Consider the following 23124-nt stretch of genomic DNA (forward strand, 5'->3'; position numbering starts at 1 on the left):
CTGACCCCACGCCCTCCTGGAGGCCCCAGTCCAGGGTCATGTGGGAGGCAACCAATGGATGTCTCTCTCTCACATAGATATTTCTTTGCTCCCCTTCACCTCCATTCTTCCTCTTGCTTGTCAATACCTCTACATTTACTTTAGAATAGTCAAAGTTGTCCTATTGTTGAAAAGGAATGGTTTATTCTTCCCTTTCTTTGATGTGCTATGTTTTTCTATCTTTTTGACGTGCCTCCCAAATTGTTTCTTCTCTGTCTAGAAAGGTTTGCCTAGAATTGGCATTTATAGAAAATTATTTCTGGATGCTCATGCTATCCTCCATTCCTAATCTTGAGCAATTAAGCACCTAAATTTTAAAACTTAAAGAAAAAGAATCACTAAAGTGTTTTACTAGTCTCAGTAACTTTCAAACTGAGTTTTCTCATCTGTTAAATAATAGGACTTAATTATTTCAAAAACTACTTCTATTTATAGAATATATATGAACCAACAATTCTGTTATTCATAATGGAATTATTAGCAAGAAATTAACACTAGTTCTCTCAAGAACAATTTAAAAAGTCATAAATGTGCTATCTCAAATATTTTAAGTTAATGTAACAAACCCTATCTTCAAAAGCAGCTCAGGCTGCAGTGAGCTCATAACTGCTCTAAAAAAAAATAAAGTTTATTGCCCGGCCAGTGTGCCTCAGTGATTGAGCATCAACTCATGCACCCAGAAGTTGCCGGTTCAATTCCGAGTCAGGGCACATGCCCTGGTTGCGGGCTCAATCCCCAGCGTGAGGTGTGCAGGAAACAGCTGATCAATGATTCTCTCTCATCACTAATGTTTCCCTCTCTCTCTCTCTCCCTTCCTTTCTGAAATCAATAAAAATGTATTTTAAAAAAAGAAATGTGGGTGGCCCTGGCCGGTGTGGGTCAGTGGCTGGAGTGGTTAAGTGGCTGGAGTGTTGGTCTGTGCACTAAAGTTTCTGGGGTTCAATTCTCCCTCAAGGGCAGTACCTGGGTTGTAGGTTCTCTGCCCTGGTCTGGGCCCATTGGGCATGTCTGGGAGAGGCAACCAACTGATGTCTATCTCTATCTGTATCTCTCTTCTCCCTCCTTTGAACCCCTCCCCTCATCCACTCTTTCTAAAAATAAAATCAATTTTTAAAAATATCCTCAGGTGAGGATTAACAACAAAAAGGTAATGTGGCTGAATGTTATTAAAGGTGTGATAATTTACTAAATCGATATCACAATTCAATTGCTTATAGTGGTCACTATTAAAGATGAGATCCTAATGAATTACCTTTAGAATAGCTGTCCTTCAACCTTATACTTCCTATAGTTATTTGAATGTTACTTTCTAGACCAATTCTACTGGACACCTAAAGTTAATTTAACTTTTAGATAGAAGTTACAAATAGTTTGTTATTAGCTACATTTTGTAAATATTAGGTCAATTAATATAGGTTATTTGCTAATTTTAAATTATATGGCCATCAGAGCACTTATATTGAGTCATATTTTCAACTTAACATCTACTCCTTTCAGCTTCTTATGAAGTCAAATACAAAGTAATAAAAGGTGAAATAAATTTTTATTTTAATCTGCCCATTGTCATATTACAAGGTTTTCATACTAACGATTTCCCTCTTATTCCCAAAGATGGTATGGGAATGTTAAATAGCAAAAATTCTATCTATCTCTCAAAAGAAACTACTTTCTTATTTGATAAAAAACAAATCACAAGAGGAAGTTACTTTGATTTACTTGCTGCTGATTAAAAATCTTCCATCAACTTAATGCAACTACCACATATTTAGTTTTAAAATAGGGGTGGGGAGAGCAAGGAGAACGTGACTGCTAAACAATAATAGAGCAGGTGTAATTTGCTAATATGGTAAGAAGGTCAGAAATAAGGTTTTTTATTTAGAGGATCTAAATCCTTTCCAAATTATAATTAAAGAGAAAAGTAACATATATCTAGACTTTAAAGAAATGTGCTTTTCAGAAAATTAGATACATAAATACTAACAAGCAAAGGTTATAAATACACTATGCCTGAAACTAATTTGAGGTGGGAAAACCTTGTATGTCAGATTCCATCTGCTTCATAACTATTTGGGTAATAAAATCTTCAATAACCAACTCCATAATAAAGTAATCTAGGTACTTTTTAAAAAATCTTGCAGTAAGCATGCCGAAACCGGTTTGGCTCAGTGGATAGAGCGTCGGCCTGCAGACTGAAAGGTCCCAGGTTCGATTCCGGTCAAGGGCATGTATCTGGGTTGCGGGCACATCCCCAGTAGGAGATGTGCAGGAGGCAGCTGATCGATGTCTCTCTCTCATCGATGTTTCTAACTCTCTATCTCTCTCCCTTCCTCTCTGTAAAAAATCAATAAAAAAAAAAAAAAATCTTGTAGTAAGCAAAAGACTTAGTGTAGGGTGTAGTACCTAAATATGGCACATCAAACAATGTGAGATAAATCAAGCAACTCTTCTAATACAATAAGTTAAAATAGTATTGCACTTGCTTAGATTAATATTTACTGTTTTTAATGTATATAAAGGAACTTAATGTCAAGCCTGAATCAGCCTGCAGGCATATTCATTTAAAGGCAAATACATGTAAAAATGTGTGTGGTATACTTCAACATCAGGGTATAATATCTACTGTCCTAGACAATTATATACTAACAAAATAATTCTTCTATTTTAATTCTGAGTTATATTTGTTGCTTTTAATTGAAATCAGCATCTCTGACCCAATTTATAAGAACAATTTTTGTCCAAAAATTTATTGAAATATCTAAATGTTTTAAATGAGAAGTGTTATTGACTGAAAAACACTTTAATAAGAATTTCAAAAGGCAAATATAAAAAACAACACCAAACCACACTGATTTAATACACAATTAAAAGGTATGTTCCTCTTCTCTGAATTTGTACAACTTTGCATTTTTACTTTTTATAATAGCATAAAGAATCAACTTTCAGGCTGCTTTTTTAAAAATTGAGGCTTGTTTTTACCTTATAATTATCTTTATTCTAGAATTTTTATGTTCACTTTTAATAGTTCAATATATGTTTCTAATCTAGAAATTAGAAGAAGAGTTTTTTAATTTTGGAGTTTCTTGGTGTGTGTGTCTCCCAAACAATAATTATAAATTCAGAGCAAACTGAACATACATTTTTAAAGTATGCATAAGAATATAAAACAGACTATTTTCAATGTGGTCCATTTTTCAATCAAGGTCTACATATCTCACTATGTATTAAAATTATCAATGAATTTAAAAGCACTGCTATAAAACTTTTCTTTAGTCCATTCACCCCCTTAACTAATCACACAATGAAACAAATATTACACAAGGTGAAGGCTGACAAAAAATCATAATGAACCTCTCAGATGAGAAACTAATTGGTACTAAGTACACAATGGCTTACATTTAATCCTGTTAATAACCACACAAAAAAAGAAATAAAAGACTCACTTTTCAGTCATCTCTCTGGACCACTGGGCTAAAATAACAGCATGACTAAATCTGACATTGACCCCGTGGCCCTGCTAGGAGTTAAAAGAATTCCTTTGAGTCTTCTGAGGCCTGCTCTCAACTGCTCCAGAAGGGGTGGGCTAGTCATACACACTTGTTAACCTTCTTTACAGTAACAGGTCAAATTAGAAATGGTCAAATACACTGTAATATACACCAGCTCTTACTTTAGACTTGAAGTCTGTACCTTTTAACAACACAAAAAGAACAATAATATAATAATAGCTGGCTGATAAAATGTCATAGATGGATGAAATGTAATTGGGATAGTAAGACTGTATTTCAACAATACAGATTGTATTCCAACAATTACTCTAAGTTTTAAACAAATAAAAAGATGTCTAAATTAACAAGAAAGACTAAAATTGAGAAAAAACACCAAGATGATTTGTCATCTATTTGTCACCTAAAATCACTAAATTTTAAAATATAAAAATTCCCTAAATAAAATTTTCTAGATAGATCACAAAATAGTTTTCAGCGAGCCTACTAAATTAAAATATACCTAATACTTTGTGAAGTTTTGCAGGATTTTGTGACATGAACCCATCAATGACAAAACAGAAAAATACATTTTCAAAATTATACAAATCTGCTTGAAATCAGATTACTTTTTTCCTTTCATTTTTTTCAAAATACAGTTTATGATTTCAAAAAAGAAGATGATAGCATCTCATACCTTCCTCTCTAACTAGAGATTTAAAATAATTATTGACATAGATTTACTATACTTGGTAAGATTTCTCTAGTTCTAATATTAGTATTCTTAAATTATATTTTCTTAAATTAAATAAAATCTCAGGTCTTATTCCTACTTCACAAAGTCTAATTGCTGAAAATCTAAGTAAACCAACACTATTATATTTAATCATTTGCTTCCAGTTTTTGCATTAAAAAAAGACTACAGTTATTTTATGAAAATATTTAAAATTAAATAAATTCAGTATTTAAAATTAAAAGGTCTACTTTTTTTATATATTGGAAGCCAGTAGATGTCCTTATAACACTAAGAAATAAAATTATTATATACCAAAATGTACTTTGTCTCTACAGCAAAATATTAAAATTTTACATAATTCAAGTTCTGCGTTCTTATAGATCTTTTCTAAGTTTAGCTTATCATATTAATAAAAGGAAAAGAATACCATAGTCAAAGAACTATTACTTAAATGAACATAATGTAACTGAATATCAGCAATTATCAGCAAGGACTGTTTGGTTAATTTTGTAAAGGTTTAAATTAATTCAGGATAAATGCCAGACTTAAAATTTTAAAACCTATCACAATCAAACTTTGTGAAATATGTCAAGGTTTAAGTAAACTCCGAGAAAAAAAGAGTTCAAGCACTCTGTGTTTTGAAAAATCTATAACGGCATATAAATCTCTACTGTTAAGTGCAGACATTTTGGATATGAGCTTTTCTTTCCCCCAAGTTCTTATTCTCTCATACACAGTTTAGTATTTTTCAGGAAATATCAACAATCAACTAGAATACTGAAACATAAAAACACCTCAAACTTACCAAGCAATAAGAGAATTTTAAAATATTTCACAAACAACTCCTATTTAAAGCTCTAATGCAGAGCCTACTCTTTTAAACAGAAAAATCTAAAAGGTTTCCCAATCACACAATGTAATTTTACCTTCATTGGCTTACCTTCAAAGCACTTTCTGATCTAAAAAATATCAAGAATAAAAGTATTTCCATTACACATTAATAGTTACTATACATGTTTAGCCATTCAGTTTTAAGAGAATCTTCCGCCCACTGCCAAAAGAAAAAAGAGCGGGAGAACAAAAAAGAAATCCTACAAAACGGGAGTTTCGAATAAACACTGGAAAAGGAATCAAGAATCATGACCTTTAAAAAAAAAAGTTGTCTGACAATTGTGAAGCTTTTAATAGCATGAAAGCACTTTACGAGTTTGCTCTTTCCTTAATAAATTTCAAGTTCGGCTCTACATTGCTCTCCTACTGGAAGCCACACATGACAAATCTGTGCCTTAGCTTTAAGACCTAATAACATTTTACATGAACATTCAGTAAGGGAATAGTAGAGGTCTCTCTAACAGAAAAATTTTGTTATTTGCACTAACAGAAAAATTTTGTTATTTTTAGAGCTGTACACTTTCACAGTTGAATCCATTTTCATATCATGGATTATACCCTGATTTGATGTGAATACTGGAAATAAATATATTGTAGAGGTTAGTGTTTTTTAATAATTACATATGAATATCAAATGCAAACATAAAACAACTTTAAAAATATTAATAAGAATTAGGAAGAATAATTTTACAAACTTATGAAGCCTCTATAACAATGATGAAAAGTAAAAATTATTAAGATTATTTTAACTGTCAGGGATAATACAACAGCTAATAAGACTATCAGGATACATTTTCTTCCTAGTTTGAAACTCACTGATTTTAAGAGAAACTGCTTCTTGAGACATCATTAAATAGAAATAAAATTGTGAAATACATTATAACTAGAAAATAATAAACACAAAAATTCAAAAATGCCATTTGTTTCTTGGTAATAACAAATTCTATAAACCAGTTTCACAGTCTAGGCGCACTAAAATCCAGAAGAAAAACTACAATTAGCAGGCACAAAAGGAAAACTTGCCCTTAGTCCAGTTCCCAATGTACTTAACACACATCCAGAAAGAAAATTTTAGATAACTCATTGCCATGGTGTAAAATTAACTGAACAAACAAAAACCCCTAAAATTATGCATATCACAATTAATCCTTTTTCATCCTATTTATCAATGTTAGAAAGTTCTCTTAGCCTATTAGTTAACAGTATAAGACAACATCAGTTTTCATGGTATATTTAGAAATTATTACGATTTTTAAATGCTAAAAAATACTTTTATTATTTTATATTAATTTAAGGAATTCAAAATTCTGTTAAATAATGCTATTGTATGTGGCATCCTCACAAAACAAATGTAAAACAGAAGTATCTTTGATCACACTAATTTGCTATTTTAAAATCTTCACAGATATTAATGAAAAAATATTGAGATGTAGGATAGAAGCTTCTACTATTCCCTTACAACAGTAACAAATTACTCAACATCTGAATTGCCATAGCACTTCTCCAAAGATTTAACATTTAGTAGCACAAAGTTGTTTCATAAAACAAAATCCTTCACATTTCAAAAGTAAGCATGTTTTGCAAGAATAGGAAAATTTTTAAGATCTGGTCAAGTTAAAAATGTACGTCTCAAATCAATGTATATTCATATGTCTATTTGAATATATACACACTATAACAAGAAAAAATGAATGTAAGAGATATCACATATCAGATTACAGCTGATTACCTATGGATATCTTTTGAATATACAATAATATTTAAATTAAAACTTATAACAGTATTACTTACTGCTAATTAGTATTTCTAGTAGTATTTACTTAATTCAACTATAACATAACATTTTTATTCCAACAGTAGAGCAACCATGAATAGAAAATTTTGAAATTAATACTTTTTTTATCAATTTCATGCATAAAGCTAACATATCTTTTGAGCTTCTCAATGGCTAAAAAGTTAAATTGTTACTGTTATTAAGAAAACAAAACCAAAAACAAAATTAGTTTAGTTTTTCCTTGCTTGTCCCCATGGATCTAAATCCACAAAATAATTCTTCCCAATCTGCAAAACAAAACAACACACAAATAGATGGGCTAAGGAAGAAAGATCAAAACAAAGAAGTGAAGAAAAAAAAAGATTCCCTTTCCCTTTAGCAATCAACAAAATAACAAAAAAGAAAAAGTGGAAAAGTCGCCCAGAATTTATGACCATGTAAGCATGGGCACTCTTGCAGAAAACCAAGTCTGCAACCCAAAGCCATGGGAAATTTAAATTAGAGCAAACGACCACAATAGGCAGGGAAATCTGTATAGATAAAAAGGGAGTGCTGAGGTTGCAGGTATACTACTAAAGATCTTTTGAGATTTCCAAACAAACTTTATTAGTTTTATTAATTTTAAAAAGGAATAACTATCCACAATGTACCATAAAGATTAAGATTTTTCCCCTTAAATCAAAATATACATATGTATGTGATGTATCTAAAGGAAGAGTAAGGATTCCCATTGCTTAATACTGAGAATCAACAAATCCAGAAATCTGCTTCACAACTCTCTCTCCCTCCATATTCAAATAATGTTAAAGCAATGAAAATTTTTAACAAATGAAAGAAAAGTCAGAGATAAGCCCTTTGCTCCTGTTGTTAACCTAAGTGATGGCAAGATCACACAGCTCCTCCCTGACTATTCCATAAAGAACTATACACCAAAGTTAGTTTAACTAATCAAAGCAGCTTAAAAATTAGATGGCCAGTGGTACAGCCATTACATTTCACCTGTTAAATCTGACAATAAAAGAAATTTCCCAAATTAGAACATCTCAAACAGAAGAATAAAAGGTCTTTACAACAACCAAGACAGTCATGGTGTTAAAAACCAATAAAATATTTGATAACTTAGAACTGATGAATTTTTACCAGTAACAAACCTATCCAAAAACATCTTGAATATTAACCTTTTTAGGAAAATATTTCATACACATAAACATCAATCATACTATATTAAAGTAAGAACATATTTACAGCAATATTTAAGTTACATTTATTCTCTCACAAAATTTATGTCATTTTTAAAGCAAAACAAAATAGGTGAAGTAGACAGGGTACTGAATATAAAGCAAAATAATAATTATAGGGAATTGAGGTAATTTTCAAGTACTTAAAACAGTGAGATTTTACTGGTAATTAAAATTAGAAGTGGAAAGTAATACTATTTCTAAGTAAAATCACTAACAAAAGTTCACTTTTGTTTCAATCAGATCATTTCACACTAAAAAATGATTAGAGCAATATAAGGAGTAACTTACAGATTAATGTAATTCCACACCTTTTCTTTAAATAAAACTTCCTTACTTTAGTTAATTTATTTGCCATTTTCCTCAATATCTTGAATTTCTCTCACCTGACTTTTCAAAGTATAATTATTCAATTACTTAGTAATGACATTTATCAGCTATAAGCAGACTATTCCCTATATTTTTAAAATTTCTCATTAACTACAAATATGGAAAGACTATTAAAAAGTTTTCTAGAAATTAGGGTTTTCCCTTCCTTATAGTAGATAATTCTGTTAGAGGCACTATTCATTACAAAGCAAAATCAAATGTGATCTACACACGCCAATAAAAACACTTTCTCTCAGTAAGTATCTCTAAAGAGCCAAACTTTCAGATTGAGGTAATTATAAATTAACTATATATTTGGGCAAAAGCAGGGAAGGAGAGTACAAATTATTTTCCCATAATAGAACTATGCTGTCTTCCCTTAAAGTGAATTTGCAAAAGGGCAGATGCTCTCAAGTTCACCATTGACAATATTCAAAATTATGACAAAAACTGAAATTCTAAGATAAAAATGTCATAAAAATAAAGTTATACATTGACAAGATCCACTTTTAAATAATCTATTATTTTCATTTACATTTGAATCCCAATTTATATTGAAAAAATAATTTCCTCCCAAATTATATCTGATAGCATGTTATCAGATCAAGATTCAAAAACTAAGAAACAAGTTAAATCTCTTCCTTTAGATATTCCTAAGTATCTCTGTGTAATCTGAAAAGAAAATGTGACCATATACATGGTGATGCTCAATTAAAATATTTATTTATTATAAGCAGAATCAACAACAATCTGGCAAATACTCAAAATGCCAAAAACTTAATCATGACAATTTATAACAAAACAAAGATAAACAATAATTTGGCTGAGTAATTTCCATAAGTCAACACTTTTATTAAGTGTTAACAACCAGGGGAGTATTAGCAAGACATCAGTAAATCACTTGGAAGTTAAATATAAATTTAGCAAAAACTTAAAAGCAGGACCTATTTAAAGACATAAACTAAATAGCCTTTTCTGTTACAAGGAAAAAAAGAGTAAATATTTCCTAGTCTGTATTTCTTGTGAAAAATGTTTTAAAGTTTAATCATATGTAGTTCCCATCAAATTTACCTTCTGACCATAAAAATATACTGTCTATAAATTACATTTATCTTATTAAACAAGTAATCACTATATGAAATACAGTACCTTTATAGCAAACAGCTGTAAGAAAATTACATTTAAACACTCTATCCAGACATCAGTATTCGCGTTCCTATGACAAGGAGATAAAAATGAAAATGTGCCCACCTAATTTTATGCTTCTCCATTACACCAAAAAAATAAAAGAGTAAATCTGTAGATGAGTAAGTAACTTATAATGGCAACTAAGTCATTAGTTCAATATATATATATATATATATAGATATAGATATATAGGTAGATATATACAATTATTATTATTTTTTACTAAGCAGTTTTCAACAAATTTAGTATCTTTGTGAAAATTTAATCAGTTTCTAAAAGAAATGTTTAAAAAAAAAGTAAAATTTAATCCTCTCCCTAGGTACTTATCACTGTTGAAAGCTACTGTAAATGGATTTGGACTAAAAGTCATAAATTGACTTTGCAAGAATGCATACCTAACTTGCTGATCAATAGTAAAATCACAAAAATTAGCAACATGCAGTATCAACATTCCAAAATGTTATTAAAATCCAACCCAAAGCTGCCTTAGCATTTCTGGGATTTCTAATGAGATTTTCAGTCTGCTGAATAATAGCTATAAAAGGCTTTCAAACTTCAATCCATTCACAAGTAAAGTTGAAATTGAACATTTTTATTTCTTCTCTTCCTATGACAACTTCACTACAGAACAGTGAATAACACAGCTTAAGTCATTATGCTAATTAGAAATTAAATAAAAAGATGCCCTTACAATAGTTAAGTGTAAGGTAACATGCTACAACTAGAGACAGTTCAAAAGCAGCTTTAGGAATTGTGTAGTACAGGCTTACAAAAGCTGAAAACATCAGGGAGGGAGCTCCTTGATGTTCTCGGTCACTGGAACTCTAGCATATGGCTATTTTTCAATTATAAGGCAGAAATTAAACAATACATTAATGAGAAGAATGTCAAACAGCAACCTGCTATTTTTTTTTAATTTTATTTTTTAAAAGTGATTTTAGAGAAAGGAAGGGAGAGGGAGAGAAACATCAATGATGAGAGAGAACCATCAATCGGCTGCCTCCTGTACACCTCCCACTGGGGATAAAGCCCAAAACCCAGCATCATTGGGAATTGAGCTCTGACCTCCCAGTTCATAGGTGGACGCTCAACCACTGAACTATGCCGGCTGGGCAGCAATCCACTATTATGACCTATTTGGTCATAAAATCTCTCAAGAAACTATATTTACTAAAATTAAACTGACTAGTTATCTGATAAATGCAAAAAGGGGAGGAGGGAAATACTACCTTAAAGATTTGAGGAGCATTAAAAGCAAAGTTTAATTAATGTTAAAGATGATGGTAAGGAAGAACACAAGCTATGAGTGCCGAAGTTACAGTTTAAGACATGCTCTGATTGGAACAGCCCTGCATAAAGGACACTTTAAAAAGCTGTCCTTTGAGTTATAGCACCTGGCCCACCTGAGAGAATTTTTCTATCTGCCATAAAGTTATATAAATTATCCACTTTTGTTTTTTAAAGGAAAAGGAGATATAAAGCAAGAAACAGGTAGAAAACATTAGAAGAAAATAATGAGCAAGAAATCTGAACATATATAAAACATAAATGCCCTTTCATTTAGGCTAAGGTGGTTGTCTAAAAAGCCATATTATTAAAATGTTTAATCATATTAACCACATATTAAACCATTAATTAAACATTAATGATACACTATACAGTCTTAAGTTTCTATTAGGGTTTTCAGTTTCTATTCTTCGTCTTTGCATTTAACCTAAACTTTAAATCCTATCCATTCTTTAAGACTCAGTTCAAAGTGCTACTTTTCAGTTCAGTCTTATACTTTGCCTACCCACAATAATCTTTTTTAAAAGTCTATTACATTTACCTGAAAATGATTATGTGCTGTGCTGAAGCATCTCATATTTGTAGAAATATATTTAACACTGGTATCACAGTGAAGTTTCCATATTGTCATGCACTTTAAGGTTTCTAAACGCAGGAATTATATAGCAATTATTAAATCTCAACTTCTTAATGATACAGTGGCTTATACACTGGAAGCATCCAATAAGTAAGTATTGGACTGATTTTTAAGACTTCAGATTTAGTTTTATTAGAACATAAAATGTCACCAAATAAAATTTGATTCCCTACCCTGCTATAAAGGATATAAGTTACCAACCAATTACAACAAACAGATTTAAATTCAAATAAAGTGTAAGAAAAAAAATTAAGAGCCAGATGAGAAAATCTTAACACTGACTCTAGTTATTTAATGAAAAAAGAATTAGTGATAATTTGTTAGGTGTGATAATGATATGATTATTTAAGAAGAATATTTACCTTTCAGAAGTACATATTAAAATGCATATATGTATGTATATCAATGAATGAAATGATGTATGTGATTTGCTTCAAAATAATACAGGGGCATGGAGTTAAAGATAATATTGGTCATAAGTTGATAATTTGTTGAAGCTGGTTTATAGAATACTAAGTCCATTACAACATTCTATTCTTGTATACTTTAAAATTTCCATAATAATGCCGAGACCGGTTTGGCTCAGTGGATAGAGCGTAGGCCTTCGGACTGAGGGGTCCCAGGTTCGATTCCGGTCGGGGGCATGTACCTGGGTTGCGGGCACATCTCCAGTGGGAGGTGTGCAGGAGGCAGCTGATTGATGTTTCTCTCTCATCGATGTTTCTGACTCTCTATCTCTCTCCCTTCCTCTCTGTAAAAAAATCAATGAAATATATTAAAAAAAAAATAAAATAAAATAAAATAAAATTTCCATAATAAAAAATTAACAAAGAGTTAGCAACTACCCCCAAAGCTAATAATACCTCTTCCCTATGCAGGAAAATAAGTCGCTGATTATTCCTCTATAATTCTTACAGCATTTATTGTCTCCTCATCATTTGGCTGTCTTATACAATAATCCTTCCCAAACTTGAGATCACCCTCACAAACTAAAAGCCATGCTGATTTCCTGTGGTGCATGTTTTCTTCAACCAGGTAACCTGTCTTTCTAACACATGAGAATTGCAAGCCAATCCTACTGAGGATAACAAAAAAAAAAGAAAAGAAAGGGTGAGAATTTTTAAAAGAAAACAAATGATAGAGTAGGCATCGTTTATATAAAGAAGCCTTAGGAAAGAGTAAAGAAAGTAAAGGAAATGAAGCCTAGATCTTAGAAATAAACTCCTACATCCCTCAGAAGAGAAAGCTGAGAGCCAGATGTAACAGGCACTTTAGGTCTATGTTTTGACATGAATTTATCATAACCAAAGACCTCATCATAAAACTGTATATACTGAGGAAGGCTTGGCTGAACATTACATAAATGTTACATCCCCAAGGCCTCAATGGAACCTCAGGAAACTAATCAACAAATTCAAAATCAGAAAATCAGAAAAGTATTGAACACTGGAAGAACAGAAAGGGGAAAAAATGTCTTTTACTTGTGTATTATTTGCCTGATAGTGTATTATCTCTAATTGTGTATTAAAATAAAACAAATGTAAGCACTGAAACTAAAATAGCAGGGGAAAGCCTTAACTATCCCTTCTGGCCCTTTAAATACAGTTCCTCATGTTATGACCCAACCACAAATTATTTTCATTGCTACTTCATAACTGTAATGTTGCTGTTATGAATCGTAAATATCTGATATGTAGGATGGTCTTAGGTGACCCCTGTGAAAGGGTCGTTCGACTGCCAAAGGGGTTGTGACCCACAGGTTGAGAACCGCTGACTTAAGGCTAAAACTATGTTTTTTTACCATTGTAAATCCCCTCTATATAATAGTCTACATAGAGTATATGCTCAATAAATGTCTGTTCATTTAGCAATTATTGAAAAACAAAGTAATATATATCAAGGAATATATACAATATGTTATATATTACATAAAATATCTCATCCTATATAATAAAAGCCTAATATGCTAACTATCCAGTCGTCTGGTTATCCATTGAACCAATCAAAGCGTAATATGCTAGTGATATGCTAAGGCCGCTCAACCACTCACTATGATGTGCACTGACCATTAGGGGACAGATACTCAATGTAAGAGTCAGTGCACTCCCACAGGGGGAGCACCGCTTAGCCAGAAGCCAGGCTCACGGCTGGCAAGCACAGAGGCAGTGGCAAGAACCTCTCCAGCCTCCGCGGCAGCACTAAGGATGTCCGACTGCCATGGGAAGCAGGCCTAAGCTGGCAGTCAGACATCCCCCAAGGGCTCCCAGACTATGAGAAGGTGCAAGCTGGGCTGAGGATCCCCACCTAGTGCACAAATTTCATGCACCAGGCCTCTAGTCCTATTAATAAAAGCCTATGTGGTTGTGACGCCCTCATGCTGTAATGAATGATCACCAGGAGGCTGCATGCACAGCAGGTGCATCCGGGTAGGCGGGGCTTGATGCTGTGTGCACGGTGCGGAGTCGGGTCCCATGGCTCTGGCCTACCTCTCTGGGGCATGGGTCCCATGGCTCTGGCCTACCTCTCTGGGGCATCCATCGAGGAGCCCAGATGGGTGGGCAGGGCCTACCTCTTTGGGGCGATGCAATCGATCATGGGGCTCCCTCACTGTGAGAGGGCACAGGCCAGCCTGCGGGAGACCCCCTCCCCTCCGGCCCCCCGCTCCAGTGCACAAATTTCATGCACTGGGCCTCTAATATAAATATATAAAAAGGAGACTTCTGAGTGTGGAAAAGACCTGCCATCAAGGAGTTTATAATCTCTTCTCTTATATCCTTTTGGTATTTTAAATATGTCATAGTTTGGGGGTAGGGGTTGAGGGAAGGGAAAGGAGAACACAAATTAGCTGTTGTTGCTGTTTAACAATCATCATTTCAAAAGTATGCCAGAATTTCCACAAAATTCCACCAACATGAAAAAATCTTTTCTCTAGAGACTATTATATACACTGAATCAGACCTATCCCCAGATCTATTTATGAATGAGATAATAATGACTAGAGAATAACAACACACTCAAATAGGTATCAGCACTGAATATACTGCTTGTTAACTGGAAAGAAATAGGATTATGGCATTAGCAGATCAAGGAAATAAAATAGGAATATATATTTGAATATCTGTAAGAGTTCATAAGAGTCAAGCAAGTTAATTTGCAGGCTGCAGAATTTGTTTCAATTTGGCTGAAACAAAAAACAAACAAACAAAAAACACAAATCCTAGCCTGGCCAGCATGGCTCAGTGGTTGAACATCAACCTATGAACCAGAAGGTCAAGGTTTGATTCCTCATCAGGGCATATGCCAGGGTTGCGGGCTCAATCCCCAATGTGGGGTGTGCAGGAGGCAGCCAATCAATGATTCTCTCTCATCATTGATAGAGTCTCTCTCTCTCTCTCTCTCTCTCTCTCTCCAATAAAAATATATTTTTAAAAATTCCTAGGAGCAAAGAGTAGGGATAAATGTCAATATGGATAATAGAAGCATACACTGAATGTCTGGAATCAAGAATTACTTAGGTCTTGTATCAAACATTTTTACTAATACACACACTAAACTTTAAAGGAATACAAACCTATAAGAATGAATCAGTTTCTTTAAAAATTAATGGCAACATATAAGAAAATTTTATGCAAAAAAGCTAATCTAGAAAAACATAAGCCAACATAAGCAACAACTATATGAAACAAAATGGGGGGGGGCCTAAAAAATAGCAAAGAGCCTACCAGATATTAGTAGAAATGTGCAAATCATATAGAAATGTACAACACGACAAGTCATCATAAAAAACCATGCCATTAAGTGGAATCCTTGTACTGATAAAACTGTATAATGGTGCAGCCATTGTGAAAAATAGGTAATTCCTCAAAAAGTGAAATATAAAAATACCAGTAATTCCATTCCTAGGTATATAATCAAAAGAATATCCAAAACAGGTATTCGAATAAATACCTAAATATGAATGAATGTTCACAACAGCATTGTTCACAACAGCCTAAAGGTGGAAATAACCCATATATCAATCAACAAATGAATGGATACACAAAATATGATATATTCACAGAATGGAGTATTATTCAGCCTTAAAAAGAATGAAGAACTGGTATGTGCTACAACATGCACAAATCTTCTAAACATTATGCTAAGTGAAAGCCAGACACAAAAGGTTACATATTGCATGCTTCTATTTAGATGAAATATTCAGGATAGGTAAATGCACAGAGACAGAAACAAATCAGTGTTTGCAAGAATGAAAGTGACTTCACTGGGTGCAGTGTTTCCTTTGTTTGTGGTGAAAATGTTTTGGAGCTACATAGATGTAATGGTTCTACATTTCCAAACCACTGAAAACCACTGAATTGAGCACTTTAAAATGGTTAATTTTATGTTAATTTCATCTCAATAAAAATATAGATATCCTCAAAACAATGAAATTCTTCTCTACAAATATTTGATAATTTAGTGATTAATGATATGTCTCTCCCCTGTTAAAACTAATTCAGACATATATACCTGAACTCATCTTCTACTTGGCCCCTCCCACTCTAATCTACCAAACAGGTATAATCTCTCCTTCAAAAGTTTTTTCCTTCTAAAAACATTATTAGATCTTCTTTATTCGGACAAAACTTTACTTGATTTTGCTCTATGTTTTATTTCTTTTCTATGTACTATTTCTATGTACTATTCTATTTCTTTTCCTCCTTTTGCTGTCAAATTCTCAGAGTTGACCTATTACAGCCTGAGGCAGCCACCTGTTTTTATAAATAAGATTTTGTTGAAATAACCATCCCAGGTCTGGTCAGTGTGGTTCAGTTGGTTAGAGCATCCTCCCATACACCAAAAGGTGGCAGGTTCAATTCCTGATCAGGGCACATACCCAGGATGCAGGTTCAATCCCCAGTTGGCACACGCGGGAAGCAACCAATCGATGTTTCTCTCTCACATCATTTCTCTCTCTTTCTCTCCACACCTCTCTCTTAAAAAAAAAAATCAATTAAAAAAGAACAAACCATCCCATTTCTTAGGTATTGTGCCCACAATAAGGGCAAAGTTAAGTAGTTAGGAGATCCTGTGGCCTGGAAACCTAGAATATTTCTTATCTGGCTCCTTGTAATAAAGTTTGTCAATCTCTGGAGCTCCAGAGCATGATCTCCATTCAGTATCAACATTCCTCGAGGGCAAGTGGGTACCATGAAAGCTTTTGGAGCAGCAGTAAAATACTCTGAGTTAAAGGGCATTTCAGAACCTTTATAGTGTGCAGGGAAGATATATTTTTTAAAAAAAAGGATCATTTAGAAAACTATTGCTAGGCATTGGGTATAAAAGATAAGACATGAAAGGCACTTTTTAAAAGGATAAGTATCAATACTAGATGACTACTTGTGACAGAAGAGACAAAGCTAACACCGAAATTTCAATCCTGTGATGTGGTTCTCAGAATTTGCATTCTCTCCTACAGTCTACTGCACACTTTTAGCTTTTCAGTTTCCTACTTTACTTATTGTGGAGCTCCTGCAATCTTAATATTAATTCCATATCCTATGTGTACCAAGCATTCCCAATGCTTGCTACCTGAATAAATCCTAGGTAAGCAAATCACTTAAGAAGAAGCAGACCCAACAGAGTTGGCTGAATGAGAGCATGGGACCAATGTCAGAGGTGGATGGAGTACTCACCTGTGGTACCACGCAGAGAGAGAGGGAAACTAAGATTTCAGGTCCAGAACTGGCTCTAGCCAAACAGGAAGAAGCAGCTATGAAATTGCTTCCAGCAGAAGCAGAGTTTCTTTGATATTTTGACATACTCTTTCTGATGTTCAGACAGACCACCATTAGAGTAGCCTTTGGTAAGAGAGTCTCACAAGAAACAAGGCAAAAAACACGACCAAAAGGTGAGGAATTAAATGGAGCAGACCCTTTTTGTCTAGGAAAAGTCTTCTAAACATGATAGTACTTTTCAAAATGGCCAACATGATACTAACCTTCATTAACAGAGTTATCACATCCCACAAGATTGAGAAGGATATCATCATCTTTATCCTCAACTCCACATCCCAGCAGCATCCAGCTTTCCACGTTGTCACTGTCTGAAATGGTGCTCTCTTCCTCTTCACTTGAACTGACTTCTATAATCATAACCTCTCGGATCATACCTGATTTCTCTTCAGGTTTAGGCTTCTTAATATCCTTCTTGCGTTTCTTACCATCCAACTCATGAGAATGAAGAGAAGCAGAACCTCTGGTCTTTTCTTTTGCTTGGACTCTAAAATTCTTTCTTTTACATCTATAAATACTATCTTCATCAGACAAAGTGATGACTTCTGACCCATCTGATAGCTGGATGACCTCACTATCTGAAAGGATAATTAAGTTCTTTTGATTTTGCTTACTACTAGATGATTCAGAATCCCCAGAGTTCTTTTCTTCATGTTCTTCCTCCCTGCTGATATTATCAAGATCTTGAGCATAATGTACTTGGCTGTAGAGCTGAAATTCCACCTCACTATCGACACTCAGTTCACTAGATGACTCTTCACGATAAAGGTCATCTTCATAAGCTTCTATAGTCTCATAACCACCAAACATCATGAAAGTCTGTAACAGTGATGCTGTAAAAGAGAAAGTCATACAAAGAACGTATTTTTAAAACTCAGGTCATGCCTGTTTAGTGCTAACTTCTATACAAAGACTATCATTTTTCTCAATAACATATTAAAATACCTTTTTTTCAACCCAGGTGGCCTGGGTTGCTTAGAGTATTGGCCCATACACCAAAAGGTTATGGGTTCAAGCCCCAGTCAAGATGCTTATGGGTAGCAAATGATTGATGTTTCTCACATCGATGTTTCTCTCTCATCACCCCTCACACCTTCCTATCTCTCTAAAAATCAATAAAAACATACCCTTGGGTAAAGATTTTTTTAAAAAAAAATACCTTTTTCTCTTGGAACATCTTTTTTTCAAGGATTTCTAAATCCAATTATGACCTACTCTAATAATGCCCACCCTCCCAAATGAAAATTACTACCAACAAATTGAGTTATAGTTATTCAAGAAAATGACATATTTTGCAGGTATGTTGGAAAGGAAACAGACGGTTGTGATCCATTGCCTCAGACACCTAATACTTTTTCTCCAAAATCACAAATATAGTTATGTAATTCTCACTATTCCATCCATTCTACCTCTTCTCCTTGGTTCTGGATCTCATCTTTTCTGGTATACATTCTCATATAGGAATATTACTTCAGCTATGACTAACATCTATAATGGGTAACAACTGTATTTACTATTTTTGTGTAGATTTTTATTCTCAATTTAAAAGAATAACCTCATGGCTTTGTAATCCTTAACCAAATATATATATACATATATATATATATACTGAGCTCTATTAACTTGTATTCTTACGTTTTCTAAGGAGATTCCTTAGAAACTCCAACAGATTGATGGGAACATAAAATGTACTGGTTTACTTCTGTGCCAGCTAAAAGATAGGTATAAAATATAAACTTACTAAGGACCTGAAACTGAGGCAAAACTCAGCTTTGGAAGAACTTCACTTTCCGACTATGAGCATATTAAATCCTGTCATCCTTCAACTCTGCTTAAGCATCACTTCTCAGGGAAGCTTTCCTTGACCCACCAGATTAAATTAAGTGTCTCTTTCATAGGCTTCCATAGCACTTTCAAAACACCACATTTCTAATTACTAATTTAAAGTAAATCTCCCACAAGCACTGATCACAGACCCCAGGAGGGCAGGAACTATATGCATTTGGTTAACAATGGATCCCCAAAACCCAGCAGAGTAACTGCTATTTTAGCAGGATCTCTATAAATGTCTGTTAAATTAATAAAGAATAAATCATCAGGCATTTGTTCTTCAGCCATGATGTCTAATATGTACCTAAAATAAGAAAATTATGATGGGATTTTCATAGTTGTCTCCAACTATTCCAACTATTCTCATGTCATCAACCAAAAATCTATACAGTAGATGTTTCAATTAGGTACTGATGGAATATCGATCAAAATGAGAGCTCTGGAAAAATAACTCATGTTTTTTAAAAAATTAGGGACAGCCTAGAGAATAACAACGACAATTTATTCTTTCTACTCCCCTTTTATCTATAGACATAATTTAGAAAGACTAGTTATTTTCTTAGTTTACCAATTCTCTGCCCAAAATGTCAGGGTGTTCTGATGGTAGATTTGGTGATAAAACCAACTGACTCCCAAGAATCCTATATAATAAAAGCCTAATATGCTAAGTGTCCAATCGACCGGTCAACTGTTCAACCAATCAAAGCCTAATATGCTAATGATAAGCTAAGGCTGCTCAACAGCTTGCTATGATGTGCACTGGCCACCAGGAGGCAGATAGTCGACTGGTAGACCAGTGGCTATGATGTGCACTGACCACCAGGAGGCAGATAGTCAACTGGTCGACCAGTGGCTATGATGTGCACTGACCACCAAGGGGCAGATGCTCCAACCCATAGGTTAGCTTGCTGCTGGGGTCTGGCCAATCGGGACTGAGCGAGATGGATCAGACACACCCTTGAGCCCTCCCGTGGTCGCTCCCACCCTGGCCAACCTCCCACAGTCCCTGCCTGGCCTGATTGTGCACTGGTGGGGTCCCTCGGCCTGACCTGCACCCTCTCGCAATCCAGGAGGGTCTGTTTCAGCCCCAGCCTGCAGGCCACTCCCCCTCAGGAGAGCGCCAGACACAGGGCTCATGGCTGGTGAGCGCTGCTGTGGCAGCATGAAGCCTCTCCTGATCAGGACTGATTGGACGCAAGCCTGCGGCAGGTACAGTGGGGCCAGGATGAGCAGGAGAGGCAGGTAGGAGCTGCAGGTGGCAATGGACTGGGGGTTTTGGCCCTATCCCCGCAGGCCACCCAGAGAGGCCCCACCCATGTATGAATTCATGCACCAGGCCTCTAGTCAAATAAATAAAAGCCAATGAAGAAATTAATGAAAATTTTTTACAGGAAAAAAAAACACAATTTTTGTTGTATATCCTAAACTTAGCCAATGTTGTATGTCAATTATACCTCAATAAAGCTAGATTTTTAAAAAGATGATTAAGTTCTGAGTTAACAATACTGTATTGTATACTTGAAATCTGCTAAGAGAATAGATCTTAAATGTTCTTACTAAAAAAAATAAAAGGAAATATGTGAGGTGATTGATGTGTTAACTAATATCAATGTGGTAATTATATATATGTATATCAAATCATGTTGAACACCTTAAACTTATACAATGTTATTTGTCAATTATATCAATAAAGATAGGAGAAAAGAAACAAACTTTCAATGCCTTTTTCCTTCTAAAAGGTACATTTTTTTACCTGTTTCTTTCTTGCACTGTCCTTCAGGTGGCTATGCAGTTATAGTCATACAAGTTGAATGTGCTGTCTGAATAATAATGCTCATAGCATTTAACAGTTTATATTGAAATGTTAGCCTCAGAGGAATTCAAATAAAAGATGAATCCTTTCCTTTTCATTTAATAGGTAAATTAATTCTAAAAGAAGTCAAAGGAATTATGCTTCCCTCAAAATCCTCACTGGATCCATCCTGAGGATCCAGTGTGGACTTAAGATAAAACATAATTCCAGTGCAGCACAGAAAAAAATTAAAGAGCTAAATTACAGAGTTACAAATTTGTACCACTCTTGGAGCCATCCCAAAGGAAAGGGATTAAGAATAGAGCCATAGGCACACCTGTGAATGTATGCCAAAAATAAACTAAAGAAATATAATAAAAACTGACTTCCTTGGGTCTAAGGGTTTATCTCTTAGAAAAAGTGAATCCCTGAAATGTAGAAAAATGAATTTAACAATTTACCCCTATGGCCTTTAAGAGGATTTTCTATCTTCTGTACTTGAAAATTGTGCTCAGCATAACTTGCTCTTCTATTTACGTAGTTTATATATGCCAGGGTTAAGGTTTGCCTGAGGCTGTTTTGGTTTATGTTACTACTTTAATTACATTCAAATGCATTTAATTTACTTTTTTTAAAAAGTGTATACTTAGAGAATTAATATAAAATCTTGGTTTAGGCTTTCTTGGCTTTTTTTATCAAGGTACACAATTCTCAAGCATACTTAACTTGGTAAGATAAGGTCCCTATAAGAATCACAAAATTTTAAGTCTGATAACCTTTCAGATGATCTCACTCAACATCTTCAGTTTACATTGAAGATGGAAAATGAAATCCAAAGAGATAAAGAGGCCTACCCCGGGTTTTGTACCTAGCTGAAGAATATTACTAGAGCCAATTCACATTCCCCTAACTTACAGCCAAGTCACTGAGGTGTTGTTGTTGTTTTAATTTTAAAATAATTCCAAATAAAGATTTTTTTAAAAGCCTTTCTTCAAAGCTATATTTGAATTGGTTCTAACACTTAAATTTATTTCACGAATATCCATTTTAGCTCCCAGTGGAGTAGAAAAACCATGACAGGCAAAGCATACATTTGAGTTTGTCAGTTTAGCACCCAGGAGCCTCCCAACTTGGTACTCCAAGATCATAGACATCCATCCCATGAGCAAAAAAGATTCAGGTTATGTTAAGAAACTTAAATATTAGTTTGGGGGTGAAACTTACCTAAACAATTAAAATGGCTTAAAACAGCCGCAGAGAATAACTGCACAGGCTCTCAACATTCAAAAGTGGGAACAGTAACCTTTCACTGAATTTTCAAACTAGACAACGGAGGGCTTACTTAAGCTTTGGGTTTTACTACACAGTCTTTAACGCCAATGCTTCGGCTCTAACAGTCTGCCTCCTGATCATGCCCGGCCTTTTGCTCTTCCTTTCAAAGAACTTTGAGCCTAGGAGTTTCTTCTTGGTAACAGAGGTATCCATTCTCACGGAGATGTAAATTGGCATCTTGATTTTAAACCCAGTTTTCAATGCAAAGTGACTAATAGAATTTATTTTCAACTTAAAACCTGACTTACTTTTAGTGAGCTATCCTAATGGTGAGATATTCAAAACTGTTAAGTTGACTCTAGTGTTAAAGTCTGTCCATTCCTCAAATGTGACTTTCACTTGGGAGCAAATCTGACTGGAGTAGAGAACTGTGTGAAACAATAGTCACACAACAGGAGGGAGAATACGAGATGTTTACTGGGAGACAATTATGCTAAATTTATTCGGAAAAGTCCAGCTGTTCTTGGGATGCATGAAGTCCCCTTAGGATCATTAATCCAACATCAAAGCACTTCCTTCACCTCTCCCCCATCTCTTTGCTTTCGCTGGCTAGGCAGTACCTTATCTTTATAACCATCTTAATCCCCACTTCCACGTCCACAGCTCGTTCCCCACCCTCCGACTCTCTGGAAAACAGCAATACGGAACGTCCCCAAAGCATAATACTGTCAAAGTATACACGAGCCCCCTTAAAAGTCTTTGGATGTGATAGCCTAAGTGTTCAAAATCAAGTTTTGGAAAAGTCCTGAAAGAGT

At 34.3% G+C, this 23124-nt stretch overlaps 1 protein-coding gene across 2 annotated transcripts in view; it reads right to left on the reverse strand.

Annotated features, from left to right (window-relative positions):
- Positions 1-23124, reverse strand: part of ZCCHC7 (zinc finger, CCHC domain containing 7) — a 193023-nt gene that overhangs the window by 168507 nt on the left and 1392 nt on the right. For both annotated transcript variants that reach the window (XM_006758468.2, XM_006758469.2), the window contains exon 2: positions 17622-18248. In XM_006758468.2, coding sequence (XP_006758531.1) covers positions 17622-18228 — 607 coding nt within the window. In that variant the 5' untranslated portion in view covers positions 18229-18248. The remainder of the gene's footprint in view (positions 1-17621; positions 18249-23124) is intronic.

This window comes from Myotis davidii, unplaced genomic scaffold (genome assembly GCF_000327345.1).
Source record: "Myotis davidii unplaced genomic scaffold, ASM32734v1 scaffold534, whole genome shotgun sequence".
Lineage (NCBI taxonomy): Eukaryota > Metazoa > Chordata > Mammalia > Chiroptera > Vespertilionidae > Myotis > Myotis davidii.